Below are 24,220 nucleotides of genomic sequence, written 5' to 3' on the forward strand. Positions count from 1 at the left end.
CCACAACACAAGACAGTTCTGCCCTCTTTGGGTGATGATTCCCCCATGTGATGGGGAAAGTGTCACCGCAACAGAATCGGCCCTCGTGCCTGCTGTTTCACCACGCCTACTGGTGAAATGGCACCGGGGGGGGGGGAGAGGACTCCCTCGTGTGATACGGTTGTAGAACTGAGTGACACCACCCATCTCTATTTTCTGCATGTATACCTTCCAGTAGATTTTGGTTCCCACACCCAACATATATAGCAATACATACCAAGAGTATATGGTGTTTTTCGTTGCAGATATTTTTCAGTAATGCTGCACCTGTAACATTGTCTGGCATTAAAGATATGGAGCTCAGAGAATGCCTGCTTTGCCAGTAGGCAAGGTGAGGTGGCAGATTCAGCCAGCAGATTTTGTGTGTCATGAAAGAGAATGAAATTACAAATTATTTAATTAGATCTTATTGTGTTTGTACTGCCAGGCAGTGAGGTGCTTATGGGACTTTGCCTCATATGCTGAAATAATGTAGCTGGCTCTGGGTATCTTCTCCATATTAACTTTGGGCAGTGGGAGGAGGGTCCATTTGCTGCTTCACTTTAGGCATCCTTTTTCCAGAGAGTTCATGGCTGAGTAGGAAAGTGGGGGCTTCCAGGTCCTCAAGCTTTAGTACTATTTTGCAAGTATAAAGGAGAGCCAAATAATAAACTACCATACTTATAGGTAGTATGTACATGTGTATGTGATGGTTAAATGAAAAGATTGAATAACAGAGGGAAAGAAATCTATGTGGGTTGCCTTTGAAGACTGTTCGGAAGCTTCAAATGGTCCAATTGGCGGCAGCCAGGTTTCTCACCAGAGCAGGAAGCACACAACTCCCCTGTTACACGAGGTCCACTAGCTGCTAGTCTGCTACAGAGCACAATTCAAAGTAGCCTACAAAGCCCTAAATGTTTCTGGCCCAGCTTACCTGTCCGAATGTATCCCCCTCTATGAACCATCATGGAGGTTAAGATCTTCTGGGGAGGCCCTGCTCTCAGTCCCACCTGCATCACAAGTGCGGTTGGTGGGCTCTCGAACTTTCTCCCCAGTGAGATTAGATCAACCCCCTCCCTCCTGGCCTTTAGAAAGAGAATTAAGACATGGCTATGGTTATTACTTTACTAATCAAGCTTTTGACTATTAAAGTAACAGTACAAGAAGTAAATATGGAATATGTATAATCAACATCTGGAATGGCCTGGTCTATGAGTTTGGATCATGTGGTTTACATTTTTATTAGGTGTTTTTAATTTTTATGCTTCATGTTTAAGTGTCGTAATATCTTGTGGTGAATTTGTCCTATTTTATTTTATGCTTAGTCATATGCTGTTTGATTTATGATTTGGTTTATGTATGTAAGGCATTGAATTTTGTCATTATTTTTTGTAAACCACTTTGAGTCCCCCCAGGAGTGAGAAAAGTGGTATATAAATACTGTAAATAAAGAAATAATAAATAAGTCAAGCTACCGAGGCCCCATTTACACTGACATGTAATCCAGTTCAATGCAGTTAATCTGAAACTAGATTATATAGCAGTGTAGAAGGGGCCAGAGATGCAGGTAGTAAAATAACAGTATGGGAAATGGGCAAGCTTAAAAACAAACTTGGTGGCCAATTCCCTCTGCAGCCAAGAGACACCCAGAGCAAAGAAGCCCTCAGCCTGGCTCGCTTTCCTTTGCTGCGTTTTCATTCTGTTTGTTTCTTTTGTTCACTAGACTGGAAAGACTATGATGGCAGGGAGCCGAGGCACAGGGGACAGATTGAAGCCCTGGAACGTTTGCTGCAGCAGGTTAGAGCCTCTCATCAGAGCTACAGTTGCCGAGGTAAGGATAAAGTATCCGTGTGGAAGGGCACCAGCCGAAGCCTCCGTGGCGCCTGTAATTTTAGCAGCTTTCTATCTGGGTCATACCTTCTCATTCATCAGGAACAGAAAGATATTAATATTGGCCCATCTGGAATCACTTTAGCAGACTATCTTGCTCTTGCCTCTCCAAATTGGCAATGCAGCAAACATTTGAAAACAAGCTTTCACTGAAGCACTCCTCTCTCTCTCTCTCTTTCCCTTTCTTCATTCTTTTCTCTCTCTCGCAGGATAGTAAACAAAATCCAATTAAAAAGTTTAAAGGCATGTCAGCTTCTTTGCAAGTATGAATAATACTGTGTTGATACAAATTCTTGGTTTTTAGGTTCGTTTTGACTAGGGGCTCTTTTGTTTCCGATGTTCCCTTATAGTCTGTGAGAAAAGAAAGCATGTGCAAAATATTTTTCTCTTCCCACTGCGTATTTGTAGCCAGGCTCACACAATGGCTGAGGCTAAGAGAAGAAGCACCTGAGGCAACTGTCTTTAACTTCCATCGGTACCTCTGATGGATGAGAAGCCTTTGCCCAAAAGTAACCCTCATCATTCCTGCTTGTTTGAATGCATAGAAGATCACACTGCCAGATTGCAGGGATCAGAGCTCTCCCAAAAGCCTGTTTGGCACTCAGAAAGCAGGGAAGTTGTTATTTAAAAAAAAAAAAGCTTCGTTGTCTAGTTCTTTCAGGAATCATCACTGTGAGGGTCTAGCTCTACGTGCATGCACACTATAAAATTAATACAGTTTGATCTCACTTTAATTGTCATGGCTCAATGATATGGAAGCATGGGAGCTGTAATTTTACAAGCTCTTCAGCCTTCTTGCCCAGGAGTCTTGGGGCCCTTCCACACAACCATATAATCCAGAATATTGAGACAAAAAATCCCACAATATCTGCTTTGAATTGGGTTATACTGCACTGCAATATAGTCCAGTTCAAAGCCGCAAATGTGGGATCTTATTCAGCTGTGTGGAAAAGGCTTTCGTCCCTAACCAAAGTACAAAGCCCAAGATTTCTTGGCTGCCAAAGTGGTGACAAACGGAATTAATTCTACAATGTAGATATGCTCTCTTTCCATTACTGATGCTTTTCATGGGTTAACTTGACAATATTGCCATATATGTTGCACTTTCTAGATCAGTCGTTCTTAATCTGTGGGCCATCGTCCAGCAGTGGGCCATGAGAACAAAAGTCTGATCCACGAACCTCCTCCTTCTTTATTTTATTTCTATTCCTTTCCACAGAGCTGACCAGTCCTGCCCCTTTTGGTGCTAATGTTGAAGAGTGCTCCCTGGTCAAAGTGGTCCCTGACCAATTGGTCCCCATTCAAGTGGGCCCTGGTCAAAGTAAGCCTTGGTCAATTGGGCCATGGTCAAAGTGGGCCCTGATCAAGTGAACCCTGTTCAATGTGGGCCCCGGTCAAGTGGACCCTAGTCAAGTGGGCCCCGGTCAAGTGGGCCCTGATCAAAGTGGACCCTAGTCAAGTGGGCCCTGGTCAAAAAAAGGTTGGGAACCACTGTTCTAGATGAACCCAGTTTGGCTATTCCTCATAGGAATGTTCTAGTAACTCTCTGTGAGGGAGATTCAGCTCGTAAATTAAAAAGAGGCACCCTAATGAGCATGCAAATAGCAAAAATGCTGTGTTTTAAGTAAAAATGATCCCCGTTCTGCCCAAAATGGAGAGACTAGGGAGAGTTTATGTCTTAAGATCTTTGCTCAGCTTTGATGGCAACCGAATCAGAAAAAGCAAAGCAGTGGTGTGAGACTGTCTAAAAGGCCCTTTTTAAAAAAAAAAAAATCTTCATATAAAAACAAATCTTGATTTCTTGTTGAAATTATTACTGCAAAGCAACAGGAGGCATCACACTGTTACCCCATTGATTGTCACCCTGCTGTTTCACCCATCGTAATTGCAGGTTAAATTGAAATTGTTCAAGTTTGCTGGGGTATTGTGAGGGGAAAAATAAATTCCCTAGCAATTTCTGCAGGAGAAAGCCTTGATTCTTTTGTGCACAACTACACAACAATTATGACCATCAAGGGTCCGCATGCTCTTTTCTTGTAACTATAGCAACATTGAATGCTTACACGATAAGGAAAAAAGTGTCCTTTAAAAAGCACTTGAGAAGGTGCATGAAGATAAGTGGTTTTTCCATCTCCCACTAATTAGGGTCCAAGGAAGCCTACTGATTAATACCGCTTTTTTAAAAAAATGGCAGGTATTTCTCTCATCTCTCTACCTTGTGATTCTATGGGCAACTGAAGTACCCTTCAAAGATAGACTGCTAGACCATATTTCCTTCATAACAATTTCTTGAACTTTGTAATTGTGGTGTATACACTATTCATAGAAGAAATATATGAAATTAATTTAGGAGCATGAAGTCCAATATCTGGAGGAAAATCAACTTTTTGAAAATGCAGAACACCCCCCTCCCCAAAAGAAATAGTGATATGCCTGGGTGAACAATGTACACATCCATTTTGAGAACCAGCTCTACTAATAAGTGGTGTTACTGTCATGAAAATAAGCTTTGAAGCAAACCTATAAAAATGCAACGTATTCATATTTGTTTTTTGCGGAAGAGGATTCTGTCTAAACCAGTGGGTCTCAACTTGTGGGTCCCTGTTGTGTTTTGGCCTACAACTCCCAGAAATCCCAGCCAGTTTACCAGCTGTTAGGATTACTGGGAGTTGAAAGCCAAAATATCTGGGGACCCACAGGTTGAGAACCATTGGTCTATAGTAAGCATACAAGCCTCAAGTTCTATACATCTTTACTTACTCCATTGGGTAATGGGAATAGGGACAGAAACATTCCTTAGCATCACTCTGTGCTCTATTCAGTAGTATAACTGGCATGTCTCTGTTGGAGATGGAAAACGTATTTGAAAATAATTTAAAAATGGTCAAAACCATATCTTTTTGACAGGTGACACGAATCCTAGACTCAGGAAAATCTTTACAGTTCAGGGCTTATTCTGCACAAAATTTTCACATTGTTGTTTTGTGCAGAAAAACAGCACATTCTGAATAGAACATGACACTTTGATGCAGATGCATTATTCCTTGGGCAGAAAATGCTGTACTTGGAGATGTCCAGTGCACAAAATTCACACACAGGTGATTTGCATATAAAGCAGCATTTTTGGGACAAGAAACAGTCTTTTCTGCACAGGATAATATTTCTATGCAAAACAGCCATGTGCAAATTTTGTACAGAATAATCCCTGAATTGTGAATACTCTTGGGAAATGGTGCCTTTTTCTATACAGGATAAATCCTGAAATGAAAAAGTTCTCCTTATTCTCCCCATTGGTATCCCAACATCTGAGAACATCCATTTCCATTCTTGCAGCTAATCAGAGAGGGATGCAAATGATGTTGTTTCTTCTCTTATTTAAACATCTCTGGGGCTTCAACTCTGAGAATCCAGCTTTCCTCACACCACTACTATTAAGATAAATGCAGAGTTGTTACTCAGATCTATGGAAATTATTGAAAATATATTCAAAATGGTTGAAAAATAGGTTTCTCAAGTACCATTGCATTGCTCTCATTTATCTGTGTTGTGAACCAAAATATTTGGGGTTTGGGTGGTCCTAACTGGATAACTAAGACCCAACTAGGTTTATAAAAGACTTATACTTTTACAAGCACAAAATGCTTAGAAATTGAGCTACTGGCCTTGGTTCACATAGTTTCCTGCATTTTGGGACTCTCCTATGGGAGTGTTGACACAAGTAGTGGTGCTTCAAAATTCACCACTGCTTGATAAATGTTTGCTTCTAGACCTTTAAAGTTGTGAAATCTGTGTGTGGAGCACGTCTGATAAAGAAGAGGTGCTAAACTTTGCTTGTATCTCCTGTCACTTCTCACTGCAAATTCCACATGGACACATAACACCATGGGCCCGTGTTTGATCCCAAAGCTCAGTTTAGGGCAGGGAGAAATCCAGGGCTGGCAGAAATATTAAAGATATCTTCCTCCCATGCTTGTCCAGAAATCATTCCAACCCCTGAGTTAACACAACAATAATATATGCATTTTTGGGAAGGAACCTTGTGATCTATCTTATTTAGTGGTTCTCACCCTGTGGGTCCCCAGATATTTTGGCCTTCAGCTCCCAGAAATCCTAACAGCTGGTAAACTGGTCAGAATTTCTGGGAGTTGTAGGCCAAAACAACTGGTGATCCACAGGTTGAGAACCACTGTCCTGTCTTTTAGGAGAGCAGAAAAAGTGGCACTGTTACTTGGCATTATCTACTGAGCATTAAAAAAATATAGCAATCATGGGGGCATGCTTATCCTTCAGACTTGCTTTAATATAGTTCATTTTTCTCTCAGGGAATACTAGCAAATATTGTTCTGTGGAGGAAGCAGAAATCTTTAAGAAACACTAAACTGATTTGCCAAGTAGTGACTAGAATTAAAATGAAGCAATTATACAGAGACAGAAATCTAAGGGGGCAGAATAAAGACTTTATCAAAGCAGTCTGTTGTCTAGCAGCAATTGTGTTGTTGAAGCAGAAGCATACTGGCGACATACCAGTTTGAAAACAGTCAGTATCAAACCTGTCTGCAAACACACAATTGTTCCCCTCCCTTGCTTCTCCTCTCCCCTCCAGGTCCTCTCTTTTCCTGTCTTGCCTCTTATCTCCCCTCCTCCCCCCCCACCCCGCCCCAACTCCCTGCTCCTGCCTTTCTCTAGCCTTTGCAAAACAAGTCTTTCTTCCCCCACAATCTGTTCTTTGAAAAAGATATCAGAGAAGCAGACATGGTCACTTTCCTCTTTTTACTCTTTATGAATTCCCCTCACTTTGTCAGATGGGGGTGGGGGATCCAAAGCAATCAGACCACTGGTACAAGATGCTATTATTGTACTGTAGTTATGATTTAATAGTTCCAGGCCAGCTAGAAGAGGCTGGAGCAGTTTGCTTTTTCCTGAGCTGACTGGGAAGGGCAAAAATCTACCTGCTCTTTTCCATTCCCTCCAGCTGAATTAACTTAATTTAAACTACTTTTGCATTTTAAATTCAGTCTAGAGCAGTTTTTCTCAACATGGGGGTCAGGACCCTTGGGAGGGTTGCGAGGGGGTTTCAGAGGGGTCACCAAAGACCTTCAGAAAACACAATATTTTCTGTTGGTCATGGGGGTTCTGTGTGAGAAGTTTGGCTCAATTCTATCATTGGCAGGGTTCAGAATGCTCTTTGATTGTAGGTGAACTATAAATCCCAGCAACTACAACTCCCAAATTATTTTTGGGGAAACAGGGTATTTTAAAAGCACCTGAAAAGGGGGCTTAATTGATACTCTCCCTATTAAAACAAGGTAATTGTAGGATGTGCAAAAATGCAGACATGTTGCAAAGAAGTTTGATAGCACTGTTGTGTACATTTCATATAAGAAGGTTTCCCTTTAGATCCACTGATATTTTGTAACTCTCTAAGTAATATGATGGGGCGGGAGCTTTGCTTTCCAACACTGAATCTTCCGGAGGGAAAAGACAATCTTAATGATTACAAGAAACAAGATCATCCATTTGTCTTCACGACTACTACAGCCAAGTGTCTATGATTACTGAATCCTTGGTGTTGTGTAGATCTAAGATCTCAGGAGTCTAGTCTTCCCCACCCTCATGCCTATCCTTCTGTCATTACTCATTTCGGAGAAATCATTTGTAGTTAAACGTAGCTGTCGTGATGATCTAAGGTGAGAAGGAAAACCAAAACTGTGTTCATTGTAATAGTTACTCTTTATTTTCTTTCAGTGGCGTGTGTCCAGTAAAATCCTGGATGGCCAAGTCCAAAGCTAATCCTTAAAAATGTTTGAACAGTAATTTGATCTATGAGCTGCAGAACTGGCTCCCTTACCTCATTTGGCAAAGGGCAGAGGTTCGCACATTGGACAGCAGCCTATTTCAAGGCAAGACTGGAAGAGAGGCATAGCTAGGAGACATGAAGGAGAGGGCCTATTCTCATGACCTTCTCCAGGCGCCCCATTCATGGACCTTACTCAGCATTGTGCACGCTTTTCTTAATCTGTGCCGCATCTCACTGAGTTAGACCTGTGAATGCCAAAGTCACGAATAGACGCCAGTGCAATTCAGACACTCTCTTCTTCCCTGCCATTTTTGCAAAGAGCTGGAATGATTTCCACATCAGCCTGTGTACAGAATAGAAATGTGAAGAAAATTATTTAGCCTTAAAGTGACAAGATTTGTCAAGCCAGGCTGCCAAGGGGGTCACTGACACATCCACACCTGTAGAGGGGATATTCTCACCTCTGACAATATGATGTGACAACAAAATTGCAATTATAATATGCAGATTTGTGGATAAAAGTATAATATATTACCATATTTATTACCCATATATAAGCTGACATCATGAATAAGGCAAGGGTGGGTTTGGGGGCTAAAATTCTAGATTTTGATATACCCCTGGGAAAATCGAGGGTAATTCTATGAAAAGGGGCACCAGCACTGTTTTTATGCCTAGGCATTCAAAAGGTCCAGGTAGAATAGAGGAGATGGGTCTTTTTAAGGTTCTCCCAGTATGGACTAAACACACAATTTGCTACTCTATTCAAAGAATGAGGTTTTTCTTTTTTATATAAGAGTTCAAGTATAATACTTATATTGACCCATGAATTTGTTAGCCCAGGTTGATTTTTTTTAATCTTTGATTGATTTTTTGACTAAAATGTATAGACTTCACACATGGATATAGTTTACTCTTCACATGCTATAGGACAGTGGTTCTCAACCTGGGGTCCCCAGATGTTTTTGGCCTACAACTCCCAGAAATCCTAGCCAGTTTACCAGCTGTTAGGATTTCTGGGAGTTGGAGGCCAAAAACATCTGGGGACCCCAGGTTGAGAACCACTGCTATAGGAGATATGGCTGAAATAGAGAAATTGTAGATTATAGCAGCATTGGAAAGCAGACTAGCTATATAAAATACTGCACCCATTTTGCTGTGGGGAATTTGAGAGGTATGTCATAACCATATAATACATTCCAGTGTTGTTACACTGTGCCCTGGTAGGTTAGTTCTTTTGTAGGGATGTGCATCAATGGATCTGCCAAGTTAATTTTTGCAAGAGTGCAAATTAGTCAGGAAGGGATGAGTTACTATGCAGGCTCATGGGTTACACTGATCCTCAAAGGAGGGACATAGTTCTCATATCTCTTTAAATGCCTCAATTTCCCCCAGGGCAACATGCATAGGCAACTTCATATTGTTTGTCTTCTCTGAGCCATTTTAGCCTGTAGAGAAGTGGTCCAGGATGTAGCAGAATAAAAAGTATGTATAGTTCATGTCTTTACCAATCCACACACTGTCTTGCTAAAAAAAAAATATTCTACATGGATTATTAGTAAAGAACAAGGTGTTTACTCTTTGTTATACAGAGTAACATATATACAGTCATGTGAACAGTTGCATTGACTCACACAATGTTCTTCTGAGAGAGATTCAAATGGTCCTTAGGTGTCCAAGTGAGGGATCTTCTTCCAGCAGCTCAGAAGAAAAAAATGTAAACTGACTTGGTAAGCTCCCTGCACAGAAAACCTAAACATGCAACTGTTGCCAAAATTCCCAGGCTCAGATACCCTCTCTGGCATGACCCAACCAATCAACTTCATGCTTTGCATTTTTCTGTTAACACACTCATCAACTGATTTTATGTGCTTTAGCACAAGGAGAAAAAACTTAGCAAAGATATGCTCAGACTATCAAATCTACCAGAATGGGTAGAAATTTGTTTTCCCGAATTAAAGAACAGGTGACTGCTCCAAAAGAACATTTGTACACTTCCTATTTAAAATAGGGGCTGTGCTGTAGATCTCCCCTCAATCCAAGCCCTAGCTTCATAGTGGGACCACCCACCCACCCTGGAATGATTAGAGCATATCACTATTCGGAAGCCACTTCAGAAAGAGTGACAACCTGCCAGCCTCTCTTCCAAAAGAAGCTATTACAGTCACATGTCTGTTTCTAATCTAAATAAGAACAGAACACTTTTCACTCGTGGGAGATGTCTACAACCAAGTGTCCTGTGTGTCTGCCTTTTTGATGCAGGTGTTTGTGGTAGAAGGGAAGCTTCCACAATCCTGTTCGCTTTCCCTTTTTATGATTCTTTAATGATAAACTGAAGCCAATCAGACTGGGCTTGTTTGTACAGCCTTTTAAATACAGAATTGTGCTCTGTTTTTAAAAAGGCATAACTACACTACCATTTATGCGCCAGAAATCATGTGTTTCCTTCCTTTCCACTTCATATCTACCCATTTGCATTTGTTTTAAGTTACTAAGGCAAGAAAGGTTAATTCCTGTTAGCTGCAAAACACCTTCTTAACCGCTTAAGCAAGAGGCAGATTTAAATGTTTCTTTTGACAGAAATCTAAGCTCTGGTTGTTTTCTAATTTTCTGGCTAATTTCAAATGTTTGCATGAAAGTTTTCATTGTAATGGTCCCTAAGCCAGTTTGCCTTATCATTTATTGATATAGCCTCGCTTTTACAGATAGCTTTGCTGCCACACAATTAGTACCTTGCCATGTTATTTATTAGCTAATTAAATGGCAGGCCATTCAAGTGCGTTCTTCCTGTGGATCCCAAATTATTTTTTAATCCCACTTCTGTATTTCTGGCCCCTGTTTGTACAAAGTTGTAAAAACAAAAGCAATCAACAAGGCTGGAATCGTTGTGGTACTCGTGTGTCGGTTCTTTAGTAGCAGCCATTAAAGTGTTTGTGGAGTGGAGCCAAACCATTGACTAGCCAAATAGCATATATTTTACAGCGTTAAATGTGCCCTGCTATTTATTTTACTGGGATAACTGCAGAGTAGGTTTCTTGAGACACCGCAGTGCTTTCTTTTTAGAAAGTCAAAGTCTCCCATTCGCAGGCATGTGCCTAACTTTTTCCTTGGGTTGCAGGGAATTAACAGATTTAAAACTCATTTGCCTTCAAGCTGAAAACAAACAAGAAGGAACCTGCTGAGAGACACCTGTTGTACATTTTCCCCCCATTTTGCCTACAAAGCACTGACTAACTTCATGGACTTCAGAGTTATCTCCAGATGTTTTAGGACATGCGTGAGAGTTCAGACTGGAGAGTGGAGGCACATCTGTTATGTCTCTGCATATTTCAGCTCCAGAACCTGGAAGGTTGTGTTTTAAAGTAATTAGTTACAGTTACCATTCTGTGGACAGGATTCAAAGGGCAGTTATAGTTGCATTTCCCAAATAAATTCTATACTTTGTAGTTATTCTGAAAGTAAACAGACAATTACTTTTAATTATTTTAGCTAGTTACCATTGTGGTTGTATTTCTAAAAAAATTTCCTATTGCCTAGTAATTCAAAAGTAATAAATTACTTTTAATTATGCTATATCTACAAGTTTTTTGGCCCCTTTTCCCTCTTTGAGATGGGGTCTGCCAAGCGCTATCACACGATGCTGGCTTGGCCCCGTCCTATTCATCCCAAAGTGAATGCTTTCTTGACCAAGACAGAAAGGTAAGTGGGTTTTGAGTAGCTCCAGTGGAGCTACCCATATTTTCCCCATCTGATGGGGAAAAGCCAATGCAGCAACACACATGGCTGCCCTTTTCCCCATCTGATGGGGACAGTGCACCAATGCACCTTGTCCCATTGTCCCACTCTAATGGGGGAAGGAGGGAAGGCATCCAGGGCACCCCGAGGCATCCATGTGTCTGCCATTTCGCTAGCGATTGTCAGCAAAACGGAGGTTAGCATGAAAAGGTCCGTTGTCTTTAAGGTGCTTCAAGGCATCAATTTCTTGTTCAAAAAGTAACTAAATAATTGTTTTCAGATACTATTTTTTAAAATGCTATCAGACTGCATCAAGCTACTCTAGTGCTGCAGTCCAGAGGGAGTCAAGTTTCCAAGATAATTCCAATTCCCTCACATTCTGCAAATCCCAATATTTTGTAGGGTGGAGCCATGGCTGTTAAAGTACAGTAAGACCTCCATATCTATGGGGGATACATTCCTGGGCAGGCTAAAAGTATCTAAAACTGTAGATATGATGAAACACCATTAAATTACCCAATTTCTGATCCCAACATGCCACAGGGTGAATCTACACTGTAGAATTAATGCAGTTTGGCACCTCTTCAACTGCCATGAATGCTCCAGAAACTAGGGAATTGAACTTTTACAAGGTATTTAGCCTTCTCTGACAAACAGTGCTGGTGCCTTGCCAAACTACAACTCCCATGATTCCATAGCCATGAGCTTTGGCACTTAAAATTGTGTCAACTGAATTGATTATACAATGCAGATAATGGAGGACCTGGAGCTTACTGGGGAGGCTCTCTAGAAATTTGCTAGAGGTACACTCTTGGAGAGGCATGCTATATAACTGTCTGGAGGACCTGGCAAATTTCTAAAGAAATCATTTTTCCCCAGGTATAGGTAAATGAAACTGTGAGTATAGGTTCTGTGGTTACTTATTCTGCTTTCTTGCTTTACATTTGTTTCTGAAAAAGAAAACAAAAATGTATTTGCATTTGCAGTCATTTGTTTTGTTTTTGTTTTTTAAAAAAGCTGTACTGGATAATGAAGCTAAAGTTGTGCCTATTTCTATCCATTTCAATGTGTAAATAAGGATGCAAATATATTCATTTTAAAAAAAAAAATCATTCCGAATCCTTGCGGATACAGCTTTTGACGGGAACAAATGTGTTCAAACTTATTGAAAAGATTATGTCTCCTTTTAGCAAGACAAATTTCAGAGATATTTTCCCCTTTGAGAATATCCAAAAGATGAAAAGATTTTTTCTCTTTCAATTCTTTTAGCAACAAAGAGAGGTGAGCATGACAACAGTCTCAGTTTTAACCAGGGTCCTTGTGCATACTTTATCTTGCCAATCAAAACAGCAGGGCTCCATAAAATGACATCAGCCTCTCAGAAGCTTTTGTCTAGTTCTTTCCAAAGTAAATGGAAAATAATCAGACCAAGGTATAGCAAGGTTTGCTAAGGCACACATGATTCTCCTACCTGTCCTTTAAACAGGTATTAAACAGAAAGGGTTTCCAGGGGGATGAGGTGTCCCAAAAACATGTCACAAAGTGGCCTTGTTGGGTAGGAGATTCCAAGCTTAACATGAGGAGTGAGCAAAGTATGTTCCTACACATGTTTTTGGATAGAGATCCCTATCATCCCTAACCAGCATGGTTAGCGATGAGGGTTGATCTGGTATCTAGAAACATATGTAGTTGCCATCACTATAGTGAAGGCTATCCACTAACACTCTTGCAGCAACCAAACATCAGGTTTTTCGAGATGATGCATTTGAAGAGGCAGGACCAAACTCAATGCTATGGGGTAACTATGACTAGAGCTATCTCTCCTCTTGATCTCACTTTCTCTTAATCTTCCATCCCTCTCTCCCTCCCTCTCTCTCTCTCTCTCTCTGTCACACACACACACACACACACACATTGCTCAATAGATAGGTAGACTGACAGACAGGCAGACAGAAAGATAAATATGGAACATTTGTACCATTTGAAGTTCTGATGTTCGTTTTAATTGGCAGTGTTTGTTGATTTTATTAATCTTTGCAGTTCTGCTATTGTATGGGATTGCATCAGGTAATGTTGGTTTAGTAGACATTTTGCCCTGAAAGATAACCTAGCAATATTTTATCTAGGTATGTGCATACTATACAGCACACCATTGCTTTCATTTGTATTTACTATTACTATCTTCCTTTTCTTTGAAGTAAAAAAAAAACTGTAAAGATGGTATCAAAGAAGAAATGCAGGTAGGAAGGAAAACATGTTTACAGAAGCTGCTCATGGATTGGGGAATACCTCTAACCACCATTTCAGTATGGAATGCTCCCTCCCCCGTCTATAAGACACCACTGTTTGTCTTAGTTACATCCTTCTAGTGGTTGTTGCTGTGGCCTCAACAGAGTTGTGTTATATAATATTCTTTTATTCAAACCCAAATTTACTTCTTCCCTCCCCCATGTCCTGTTTTTCCCTTTCTTTCTCCCTTTCCCTTTTCTTTTGATGCCTCTCCACTCCAGATAGTTCTAAACTGCAAAATGCTGGTCGCAAGCAATCTGTCTCAAGAAGCCTGAAGCATCTGTTCCATTCTTCAAACAAGTTTGTAAAGACTTTGAAAAGGTTTGTTTGATGACAACAGATTTTACAGTTGGAACTCCCAAATGCATCTCTCTTATATAATTTGAAGTCTGTTCTCAGAAATTCTGTAGCACTCGGAGCCATAGCTATAAGCACTGCAGGGTAGCAAAGGATCCCTTTGGAATATTCTGGGATGTTCTGCCAATTTTCAACTTTTGGCCTAGACAGCATGCAATCCTATACATCAGAAGGGAGAATCCCACGGCCTTCCAGATGTTGATGGATTGCAAGTCTCCATGTTTCTCACTACTGGAAAGGGCTGCTGGGAGTTTCAACCCAGCAGCATCTAGAGAGCCACATGGTCCCTATGCCATGTGTTACATGTCTCCTCTGAAACAAATGTCATTGAGACGAATGGAGTTTCTGCCCAGCTAAGCCTACATACACTAAATCTGCAATCTACACACACATAATTCTGCTCTCATGCTGTATAATATGTATCATTAAATAGCTAGCAATAAGTCCTTATAAAAAACAGACTCTGCTTTTTCCCTGCAGTGAAAGTTATTAATAGTCGTGGAAAGCATATTGTGCAGGCAGCTGTGTTACCTGCAAGCTCAGAGGTGGGCTAATGTTATCGGCTATCCTCTATCCCAGAAACTACCTACCTCTGCATCTCAAAACTTAGGTCTCTGTAAAGGAACATTATCCATGCTGCTGGATTATGTCTTCTTTCATCACCAAGAGAGTTCAGCTTGACCTTTTTTCTTCTTCTTTGTATTTTGATAAGAGGTTGGTTCTTTCCAAAGAGGTCCCTAGAGGTCCTTCAATTCACTAAATCCACTGGTTAATGTATTAACTAATTACAAATGTAAATATTTTAAAGATTTTGTATAAACAGTGCTACAGATATGCTGAACAAAATGATGCTCTGTTACACTCATGCAAATCCAAAATAACCCCATTGATTCAAGTGGACACAACACTGAGGCATATTGCAGTAAATCTCAGAGTGCCGTGATTTATGGTCTTCACATCATGACCAGGAGAGCTCTTGGAAGCTAATGAGTGAGACTAAGCTGTTTCTCAGTGAAAGGATCATTGGAGAAGGGAACAGCTTGCCCACCCAGAAATTATCTTCCCTCGCAATTCTTTTGGAACGTATACTGAATGTGTGTGGTTCAAGACTGAGATGGTTCCAGGAACTGATATCTTCATTCTTTTTTTTTTTTTAAAGGAATGTTTTAATAACAAAATGAATGGGGTAACAAACAGGCTGGGTTTTCTCTCGCACATCCCACAAAGCAGCCTCATCTCAAAATCTAATACAAAATATTGAAGGCACATGCACAGTGTTCACTCTTGACTGGAAAAGACAGAAAAGTTTAATCATGTGCTGATGTTTGTCCAACCTTTTTTTTTTAAAAAAAGTCATGGGTTGTTTTGCTTCAATAAGGAAGGCAGCACCAATTCTGGCATTCTTCAACACATTTTGTAGTATTGGCTGGAACCTGGTGTCATGACATTTCAGTGAAATTTTGCCTCACAGAAGCAATTTTGTAAAATCGGTTGCTTTAGTCAGGGCTCATGCAGACAGGGCCCATAATGCGGGAGCAAAAGAGGAACATAATAACTCACTCTTACTCTACAATGCACAAATCTTTAACCTTCCCAGAGCAGCTTTCTAATTCCTGTTTTTCTCCTTCGATTGCAGAGGACTCTATTTAGCTGTGATATTTTATTACAAAGATAACATGCTGGTAACCAATGAAGATCAAATCCCAATTGTGGAAATTGATGATTCTCACACCAGTTCCATTATGCAAGATTTTCTCTGGTTCACAAAGGTACAGTTCTGGTCCTTTCCTCACATATGTAGACTCTTCAGCTGGGTCAGTGGAATGAATAATAATATGTCTCCTTTCTAGAGAATCAGTCATGCTTATCCATGTTGCATGAGGAAACGTCATCTGTTATGCCATAGACAGCATGTAGTAGACATGTTAACATACAATCTTTTGTTATATCTAAACTTCAGTCGACCATGGCCAGAAAGCTCAGTGATCAGGTTGTCGTTGAACAAGCTTTAGAGAACCATAGGTTGCCCACTTTTCCATGCCAAAAAATCAAAATCAGTGCAGCCAAATGTGGGAGAGCCAGTCAGTGGGATATATTTCTCCCTTTGCTTCACAAACTAGAATATGTTTGAGAACTCAGTGGAGCTCCTGACACATACCGAGGAAGGAGAAAGAATAGGAATAGTGGGAGGAAAAGTGCCCATGGACTTGTGTGATGTATTGCTTGGGTTGGAACCAAGCTAGACATCACCTGTGCTCAAACCCAGTGGTACCATAACTGCATGGAAATTATGTATGCATGCAAGGGGCGGGAGGGGGCAGTCTGATGGGAACAAAGAAGACATGCAGTTGGGTAAAAGTGAATCTTCTCCATAACCTAAAAGTTCACCAGCCTTACTCCAGGTACCTGTGTCCATCTGGGCTCACATTTAGGCCCCTTCTACACTGCCATATAAAATACAGATTATCTGCTTTGAACTGGATTATATGGTAGTGTAGACTCAAATGATCCCGTTCAAAGCAGATTTGTTTATTTATCGTGTCAGAAGCAAAGCAGATTTATTTATTTATCATGTCAGAAGCAAATTGAGAAGGTTGGTTGCATAAGGCAAGTTGCTTCTGGCATGAAAAAATCAGCTGTCTACAAAGACATTGTCCAGGGGATGCCCAGATGTGTTACTATTCTGCAGGGAGGCTTCTCTCATATCCCCCTGTGGGGTGTCTGCTTTGAAAATCTGGGTTATATGGCAGTGTAGAAGGGGCCTTTGGACTATAACATGGATTCAGGGGAAAGGATTTCAGGTGATGAGTTGCTGAATCCCAAGGCAGTCATATGCCATTTTTTGTTCCTTGAATTAAATTTTAACACCAGATTGAAACAGATCTGGCTTTAAAATTAATGGATATTCTTCTACCCCATCTAATATAGTCCCAAGGGCATAAAAGAAATGGGGGAGAAGAGAATTCAAGAGTCATGGAGAGATAAACCAGATAACTGAAGGTAATCCTGAAGTGTAAATGAACTGGACCTGTCAGGGAGCTATAAACACCACTCCTATTCTTGAAGTTAAAATAAGGGGAAGAGGATAGATGTGCCCATATAAAGTTTATCTGTAAAGCAACATTTTCCATAATGCTTTACTGATGTTTCAGTAATGTATTCCATGCCTTCTTTTTTATCACTGTATCTAAAATGAAATTTCATTGGTCAAATGATTTTGATCTATTCAGAATTTGATGGAGGAAGTTACTTTTTATTGTTGTTCTAATTCAAAAGGATGCAATGGTGTAAATGTTATCAGTTTCACATTACTTTATTTGTTGAAACATAAATAGCCATAGGCATGACTAAACCGTCTTAGTGAAAGTGTAAGGGAAGAGCGACTGGCCAGTGATGTGTTAATTGTCAGAAGTGTCATGTGCAAATCGCCTTCCGACCTCTCCATGTTCCTTCTCATCACACTGACCAGGGATAGTTAGTGCACAGATGGGAGGATGCTGAGAGACCAATGCTGCTTATGTGAGTTGGGTGCTACATCTCTCTGCTTATTAGCTACCATCAACGTTTTGCTACCTATAGAAGCTGAAATGGACAACAGCTCCTTTTGAGAAATACACATTCATTCTCTCTTTTTTTCCCCCATCTCCCTTTTTCTTTCTCTTCTCCACCTCTCCCTCTCCACACTCCCCAATTACATTACATTTTGCAGCTGTCTTGCATGTGGGATGATATCAGATGGCTGAGGCAAAACATGTCTGTCTCTGTGTCCTCTTCTACCGTACTTCAAACCAGACAGAAAATGCTCTCTGCAACAGCCCAGCTACAGGTCAGTGGCACCTTATTCTTTTGGGTAGCAGGTTTAAGAAAGTTGATGACCTGAGAGGGAAAGAGCTGCCACTTGTCATCAGCTTCAGCACTTTCTCCCAGCACTGACTTATTCTCTGGGGGAGAATTATCATCTACTGTGAAGCAAGCAGTGGAGTCTGACACCCCAGCCAACGCTAGCACATCATCAATGCACCCTGAAGGAGGAAGAAATAGGCAGACGAGGGAATTAAATGTGACATACCAAATACACACTAGTTTATCCAGAAGTATAGATTCAGCAAGTATATGGCTTAGCAGATGGATCTTCAGATACTCCCAACACCACAATCCTTTGTCACTGGCTGCCACCTTTTTCACAATCCTTTCTGGTGCCTCTACACTAGTATAAGTTAACCTGTTATTTGCCTAGGGAATTAAGAAATATTATTTTTGGTCAGGAAATGACAAGTGTTGCAGGGGTGTGTATGAATGGATCCTGAACTTGTGACCTGAGTGATAAGAGGGGAAGAATTCAGCTGCCATTAATTTATTGCTAATGTTATATATCTTTACACTGACTTTAACATAAGGCAATTTTGTCAAAGGAATTTGCCATTATAATACAACAACCATATTGTATTCCAACACAATTTAATACTTTTCATGTTAAGAAGTGCTTTATTTCAATGGGGTTTACTATTATCTATTGTTTGATTTTATTTTCATGTCAGAAGTGACTTGAGAAACTGCAAGTTGCTTCTGGTGTGAGAGAATTGGCAGCCTGTAAGGATGTTGCCCAGGGGATGCCCGGATGTTTTGATGTTTTACCATCCTTGTGGGAGGCTTCTCTCATGTCCCCGCATGGGGAGCCGGAGCTGACAGAGGAAGCTCATCCGCGCTCTCCCCAGATTCAAACCTCTGACCTCTCATTCTTCAGTCCTGCTGGCACAAGGGTTTAACCCACTGAGCCACCGGGGGCTCCCATGCGAAGGACAAGAATGTACCCCCTGCAGATATAAGGCTCATACAATATCTTCTTCTAAAATTGAGTGGTTTTGTCTTGCCCAATGTCACCCTGTAGGTTTTCCATAGCTGAGCAAGGACTCAAATATTCATTTCTTCAAGCCCTAACCCAATACTCAAATCATTACAATATGTTCATCCTCCATTAATGAGACATAGCCAAAGAAAAGAACTCTAGAGATAGTCCTGAAAGGACTTAAAAGAAACATCTAAACATTAGTATTCTTTAATCTCTTTTTTTTAAGTCAATTTTCAGAACAGCCTTCATTGCTACTTTTTTATCAGCTTGAACAAGTTGCTTTTTGGACTCGAACTCTTAGAATTCCTTGCCATCATGGCTGTTTTCCATAACATGGCATAGTTTTTAAAGGTAAGTTTCTGAGGGAGAGGCAAAGAACCTCACCTTTGCACCATTGTCCTACCTCATTCTGTCTTGTCCCGCCTCCTGTGCCATTTTAGAGGGCACTATTTTGCATGGAATACTTCTCAATCTTGGCATTGTTGCTATTCTTGTTATTATGTGCCTTCATTTCCAATCAATGGTGATGCTAAGTTGAATTTCTGACCTATAGTGATTCTAAACCAAAGCTATCATAGGTTTTCCTGGCAAGATTTGTTCAGAAGAGGTTGCCATTGCCTGTCTCTGAGGCTGCCTCCTACATGGCATAGATTAAAATACACCCACTACAAAAACACGCGCACACAGTGTCCCTACATATGCCCAGTTCTCCCCTTCATCCTTGCATACCCCATTTCTTGTTGTCCCCACCTCCCTCATTTTCCCTGAATCCAACACAAAGCACCAAAGATACTGCATGGAGGGTAAAGAAGAACTCTTGGAAAAGGAAAGAACTCAGAACAGAAATACTTCTTTGGATGCCAACCCCACGTTTTCTGTTAAGTTTCCATAGTTTTTCAAAGATATTAAGCTATATTAAGTTTCCAAATCTAGTGTTGTCCAGGTATTTTGGAATAGACCTCCGATCTGCTCCAGCTTTGCTAGAAATGGTGGGAGGTGTAATCCTAAACTTTTGTAATCCTAAACAGTTTGTGAAAGAATAGTATAAAAGTCATGTTTGTTTGTTTGTTTGTTTATTTATTTACAGTGTTTATATTCCACCCTTCTCACCCCGCAGGGGACTTAGGACAGATTACAATGTACATATACATGGCAAACATTCAATGATAGTTAGACATACAATATATATAGACAGATACAGAGGCAATATGACATTCCAGCTGTGCCCAAGCTTTTCCAGCTTCATGAGGGTATGCTCGATTTCGGCTCAATTCTAGCCACAGGGGCCACTGCTGCTTTACCGTCCATTGTGACACCGAGTCCTTTGATTGAGTACTTTCTCATTCTTCTGCATGCTACTGGAAGTTTTTATGGTGTCATAAATTAGCCAAATTAGCCTAGCCACATAAAGCATTACCTAAATTTCCTACGTGACAGATGCAACTGTCTTTCGGGCTGCATAGTTTGACAGCAAGCTAGACTAATGGCCAAAAACTCACTCCAACCTGGGCTAACTTTGAACTCATGACCTCTCAGCCATTAGTGATTTAATGCAGCTAGCTCCCAGCTATCTGCACCACAGCCAGGTATATAGGCTTTCCCCATCTTCGGCATATTGGAGGTTGTGCTCAATTTCGGCCACAAGAGGCGAGAGGTGCCCCACGGGATGGAGAAGGAAGCCTTGTTCACAGACTTCCTCCTTTTTGATCAAGTCACCAACATTTTTCTGGTATTTTGTTATGGTATCATTACAATACCTCCACGCTAACCAGTACCTATTTATCAATCTTCTAGGTGGGCAGTGAGCTGGGCTGAAGGTTGGGCGCTCACCCCCGACCCAGACTTTCGATTGGCAAGATTTATTGCAGATGGTGGTTAACCTACTGTGATAAATCACATACATAATGTTGTATATCAGACGTTATATGATCTGAAGAGAAACTAGAGTATTATACACCAGAGGTATAGAATATTTACAGAAGTTCTCTATTATACTGTTATACGAAACTTGTGTGGAGGATGCCTCGAATCTTTATTTGCAGGGTTTTAGAAGCTTTGTAGTGGCAGCAGCGAGATGGCATAAGTGGGAGCGCTGTTGTGTGGGGGTTTAGCAGTTTTAGTTTCAGTAGAACTAGAAGCTGAGTGTCAAAATATGACTAATCTGACTACTAGTAATATACTATTCAGATAAAATTCCAGAGAAACCCCATTTTACTTTGTATTAATGTCTATGTGCCCCCAATGAATTCAGTTCAGTGCGCCAAAGAGGTATGGCAGTTTTTAGATACAGCCTTGGGAGGTAGGACTCCTGGCTTGGAAAATACGAACCTTGTATTGGGAGATTTAGTATATCAGAGTTACCATCCATAGCATGAGCAATAAATGCTATGATTAATCTAATTTTATAAAATCCCACGTTCACCTGGTGTCAAGTCATGTAACAGACCTGCTTTGTTCCTGCTTTTTTACCCCTTAGGAGAGGTGGACATGATCAGGGAATCAGCAGGCAAATTTTGGCCCTGCCATGTCCTTTGGGAACAGCCCCCTTCAATCCCAGTGGCATTTAGAGTGTCCCAAAGTCAATTCCAGTCACTCTGGGACAACTTGGGGTTGTTTTCTTTCTATTTGAATAGGTTGGGGGGGGGGGGCTTTAGGGTTATCATTGTATCTTCCAGATGGCATTTTTGGTGTGAAAATATGATTTTGTTTGCCAACCTAAAACATTTTTATTTGATGGGAGCCCTCACCCCACAAAGGCCATATGATTACCACAGTAGAGGAATCGTATTGATCATCATGTCCTTATAACCTCCACATGGTACAACACAGACATACAAAATCAAATAAGTCTGTCTGGGACTGAGCAAATCTTTACCAGCGGCAGAAGAGAAGAGGGCCCGTAAGGATACAGAACGCCTACTGTGTGCATTGGATGGGGATGCCGAAAGCTAAAATAGCTACTTAAAGCCACTTCTAAATGGCAGTCACTGTGCTAGCTGTTCTGGCGTTCCCAACTTATAAACAATTTTAATAATGCTGTTCAAAAGCAAATAGTGTCTGCTAAGTGCAGATAAGCCAGCGCAGGGTGGCTTTATCTATCAGATGAGAATGTCATTAAGGTTAATGCACAGCCCCTCAGCTTTCATACATGTACAAAGTGCCACATTGTCAATTCAGCCCCCCCCCCCCTCAAACAACTCCCACGCCTTATGAGCTTACTGTAGATCTTTTGAAAACTTCCAAAATAAGGAGCATATTTAAAATGCTAGGGATTTTTCTTTGAGACATCTGGGCATCTCTTCAGGAACTGATTGCTGTGAAGTCAGTCCATGGGCCCATATATGGAGCTGCCTTTTGAAGGATAAGAAAAGCTGACTCGGGCCGGAGCACAAATCTCTCTTGCATCAGTTCGGAGTGGTACCCAAACAGGCTTCTCTAGGATACTTGCCAGGGATGATTTGACAAGTTTTTGTTTTTATTTTATTTATTTACTTTGTTTTTATTCTGCCTTCCTCCTGATATAGGGACTTAAAACAACTAACAATAAATAAAGCAAATTTAAAAGTTTCCCCTGACATTAAGTCTAGTTGTGTCCAACTCTGTGGGGTGGTGCTCATCTCCATTTCTATGCCAAAGAGCCGACGTTATCTGTAGAAAACTCCAAGGTCATGTGGCCAGCATGACTGCATGGAGCGCCGTTATTTTCCCCCAGAAGCGGTACATATTGATCTGCTCACATTTGCATGTTTTCAAACTGCTAGGTTGGCAGAAGCTGGGGCTAACAGCAGGAGCTCACCCCGCTCCCCAGATTTGAACTGCTGACTTTTTGGTCAGCAAGTTCAGCCACTCAGCAATTCAATCAGCTGCGCCACCAGGGGACTAACAATAAATATAAAACAATGTAAATTAAAACAATGTAAATGCATTATAATATTTCTATTTAAAAAGTATGTATGTTTGTCTGTTTCTACCACAAAGGCTGTTGCTAGGTGAAGTGGCCCTCTGTGATGTCCCTGGGAAAGAAAGGTGTCATGTGTACGAGGGGAAGGAAAAAGCCACAAAGAGAGCATGCCATGGAGACATTGTGAGAGAGAAAGTAGGCAGGCAGCAGTCTCAATGACACAATATAAAACACAGAAAAGCAGCAATATAAAACAGTATAGAAGAGCAACAATATGAAACAGTATAAAACAATTGGCATACACATCTTACCTGTTAAAATTCAATACCGATATGACAGAGAATAGCATCAAAAGTAAAATTATTTAGCTAAGATCATCAATATAGTAATCAGCTGCAATATATGCAATAAGTTTAGTATGAATTTTCACTTCTGCCAAAACAAAAAGCGAAACCTTGTGAATTACCATAGAACTGGTTCCATGCAGGAGATAAAAAAACATTTCTTTAGTTTGGAACTCCAGTTCATTACTGACACTCAAGGAAGCAACCACAGTAACAGTTAAATCAACATCTGTGTGTGTTGTGATACTGAATGCTCCAATGTGCCAGGCTACTAGGACGTGATGACTTATTGATGTGAACTAACCCACCCTTTCCCAGTCTGACTGTCTGCAGATGTTTTGGATTACAACTCTTGCTTGCTCAGTCAACACAGCCAGAAGTTAGAGATGATGGGATTTGTCACCCAAAATATGGAAAGCACTCAGTTAGAGGATGCTGATGTAAACCATTCATCCAGATGCTAGTGAGCCATCTAAACAAGAGTTTTTCTTCTTAGCTGCACTAAGATATAAATGGAGGATGTTTCAGATGATCTCCATGTTGAATTAATTCTCTTCCCTTTGAAACTCCTATTACCATCTGTGAGTAGAGATCTAAGCCCATGGATGTGATCCAGTTCCATTAAAAGTCAGAGGGAGTGTCGCCATTGATTTCAGTGTGATGTGATATTGGAGCCTATGGCAGACTAGTTTTCACTTGCTTTTTTTTCTTTTACCACGCAATTTTTTCTTTCTGTTTGTCACTTGATCAGCACTAATACAGTAGAATGGGAAGGATCTTAGCACTTTATCCTACTGACATGCAAAAGTGTAAGTCCACCTTACAATGTGTTTGTATCCAGTTCTTTTTCAACATGGAAGTTGGCATTCTCTTCTGACCTCTTCAGTAACCCACCCACCCACCCATCCACCCCCCACCCCCCGAATGCTATGAAACATCTCCTGGATGGGAATTCCATGTTTAAAGAACATGAGGAATTAGAGAAGCATTTATCTGTGCCCCATATCCAGACAAAGAACAAGGAAATATTCCACTGACAC

At 40.8% G+C, this 24,220-nt stretch overlaps 1 protein-coding gene across 1 annotated transcript in view; it reads left to right on the forward strand.

Moving 5' to 3' along the window:
• ANKFN1 (ankyrin repeat and fibronectin type III domain containing 1) overlaps positions 1 to 24,220 on the forward strand; it is a 124,787-nt gene that overhangs the window by 67,850 nt on the left and 32,717 nt on the right. Inside the window, exons 9-12 of the mRNA XM_060763984.2 lie at positions 1,742 to 1,849; positions 13,951 to 14,050; positions 15,723 to 15,855; positions 17,796 to 17,912. Coding sequence (XP_060619967.2) covers positions 1,742 to 1,849; positions 13,951 to 14,050; positions 15,723 to 15,855; positions 17,796 to 17,912 — 458 coding nt within the window. The remainder of the gene's footprint in view (positions 1 to 1,741; positions 1,850 to 13,950; positions 14,051 to 15,722; positions 15,856 to 17,795; positions 17,913 to 24,220) is intronic.

Source organism: Anolis sagrei, chromosome 2, assembly GCF_037176765.1.
Source record: "Anolis sagrei isolate rAnoSag1 chromosome 2, rAnoSag1.mat, whole genome shotgun sequence".
In the NCBI taxonomy this organism is placed as follows: Eukaryota; Metazoa; Chordata; class Lepidosauria; order Squamata; family Dactyloidae; genus Anolis; species Anolis sagrei.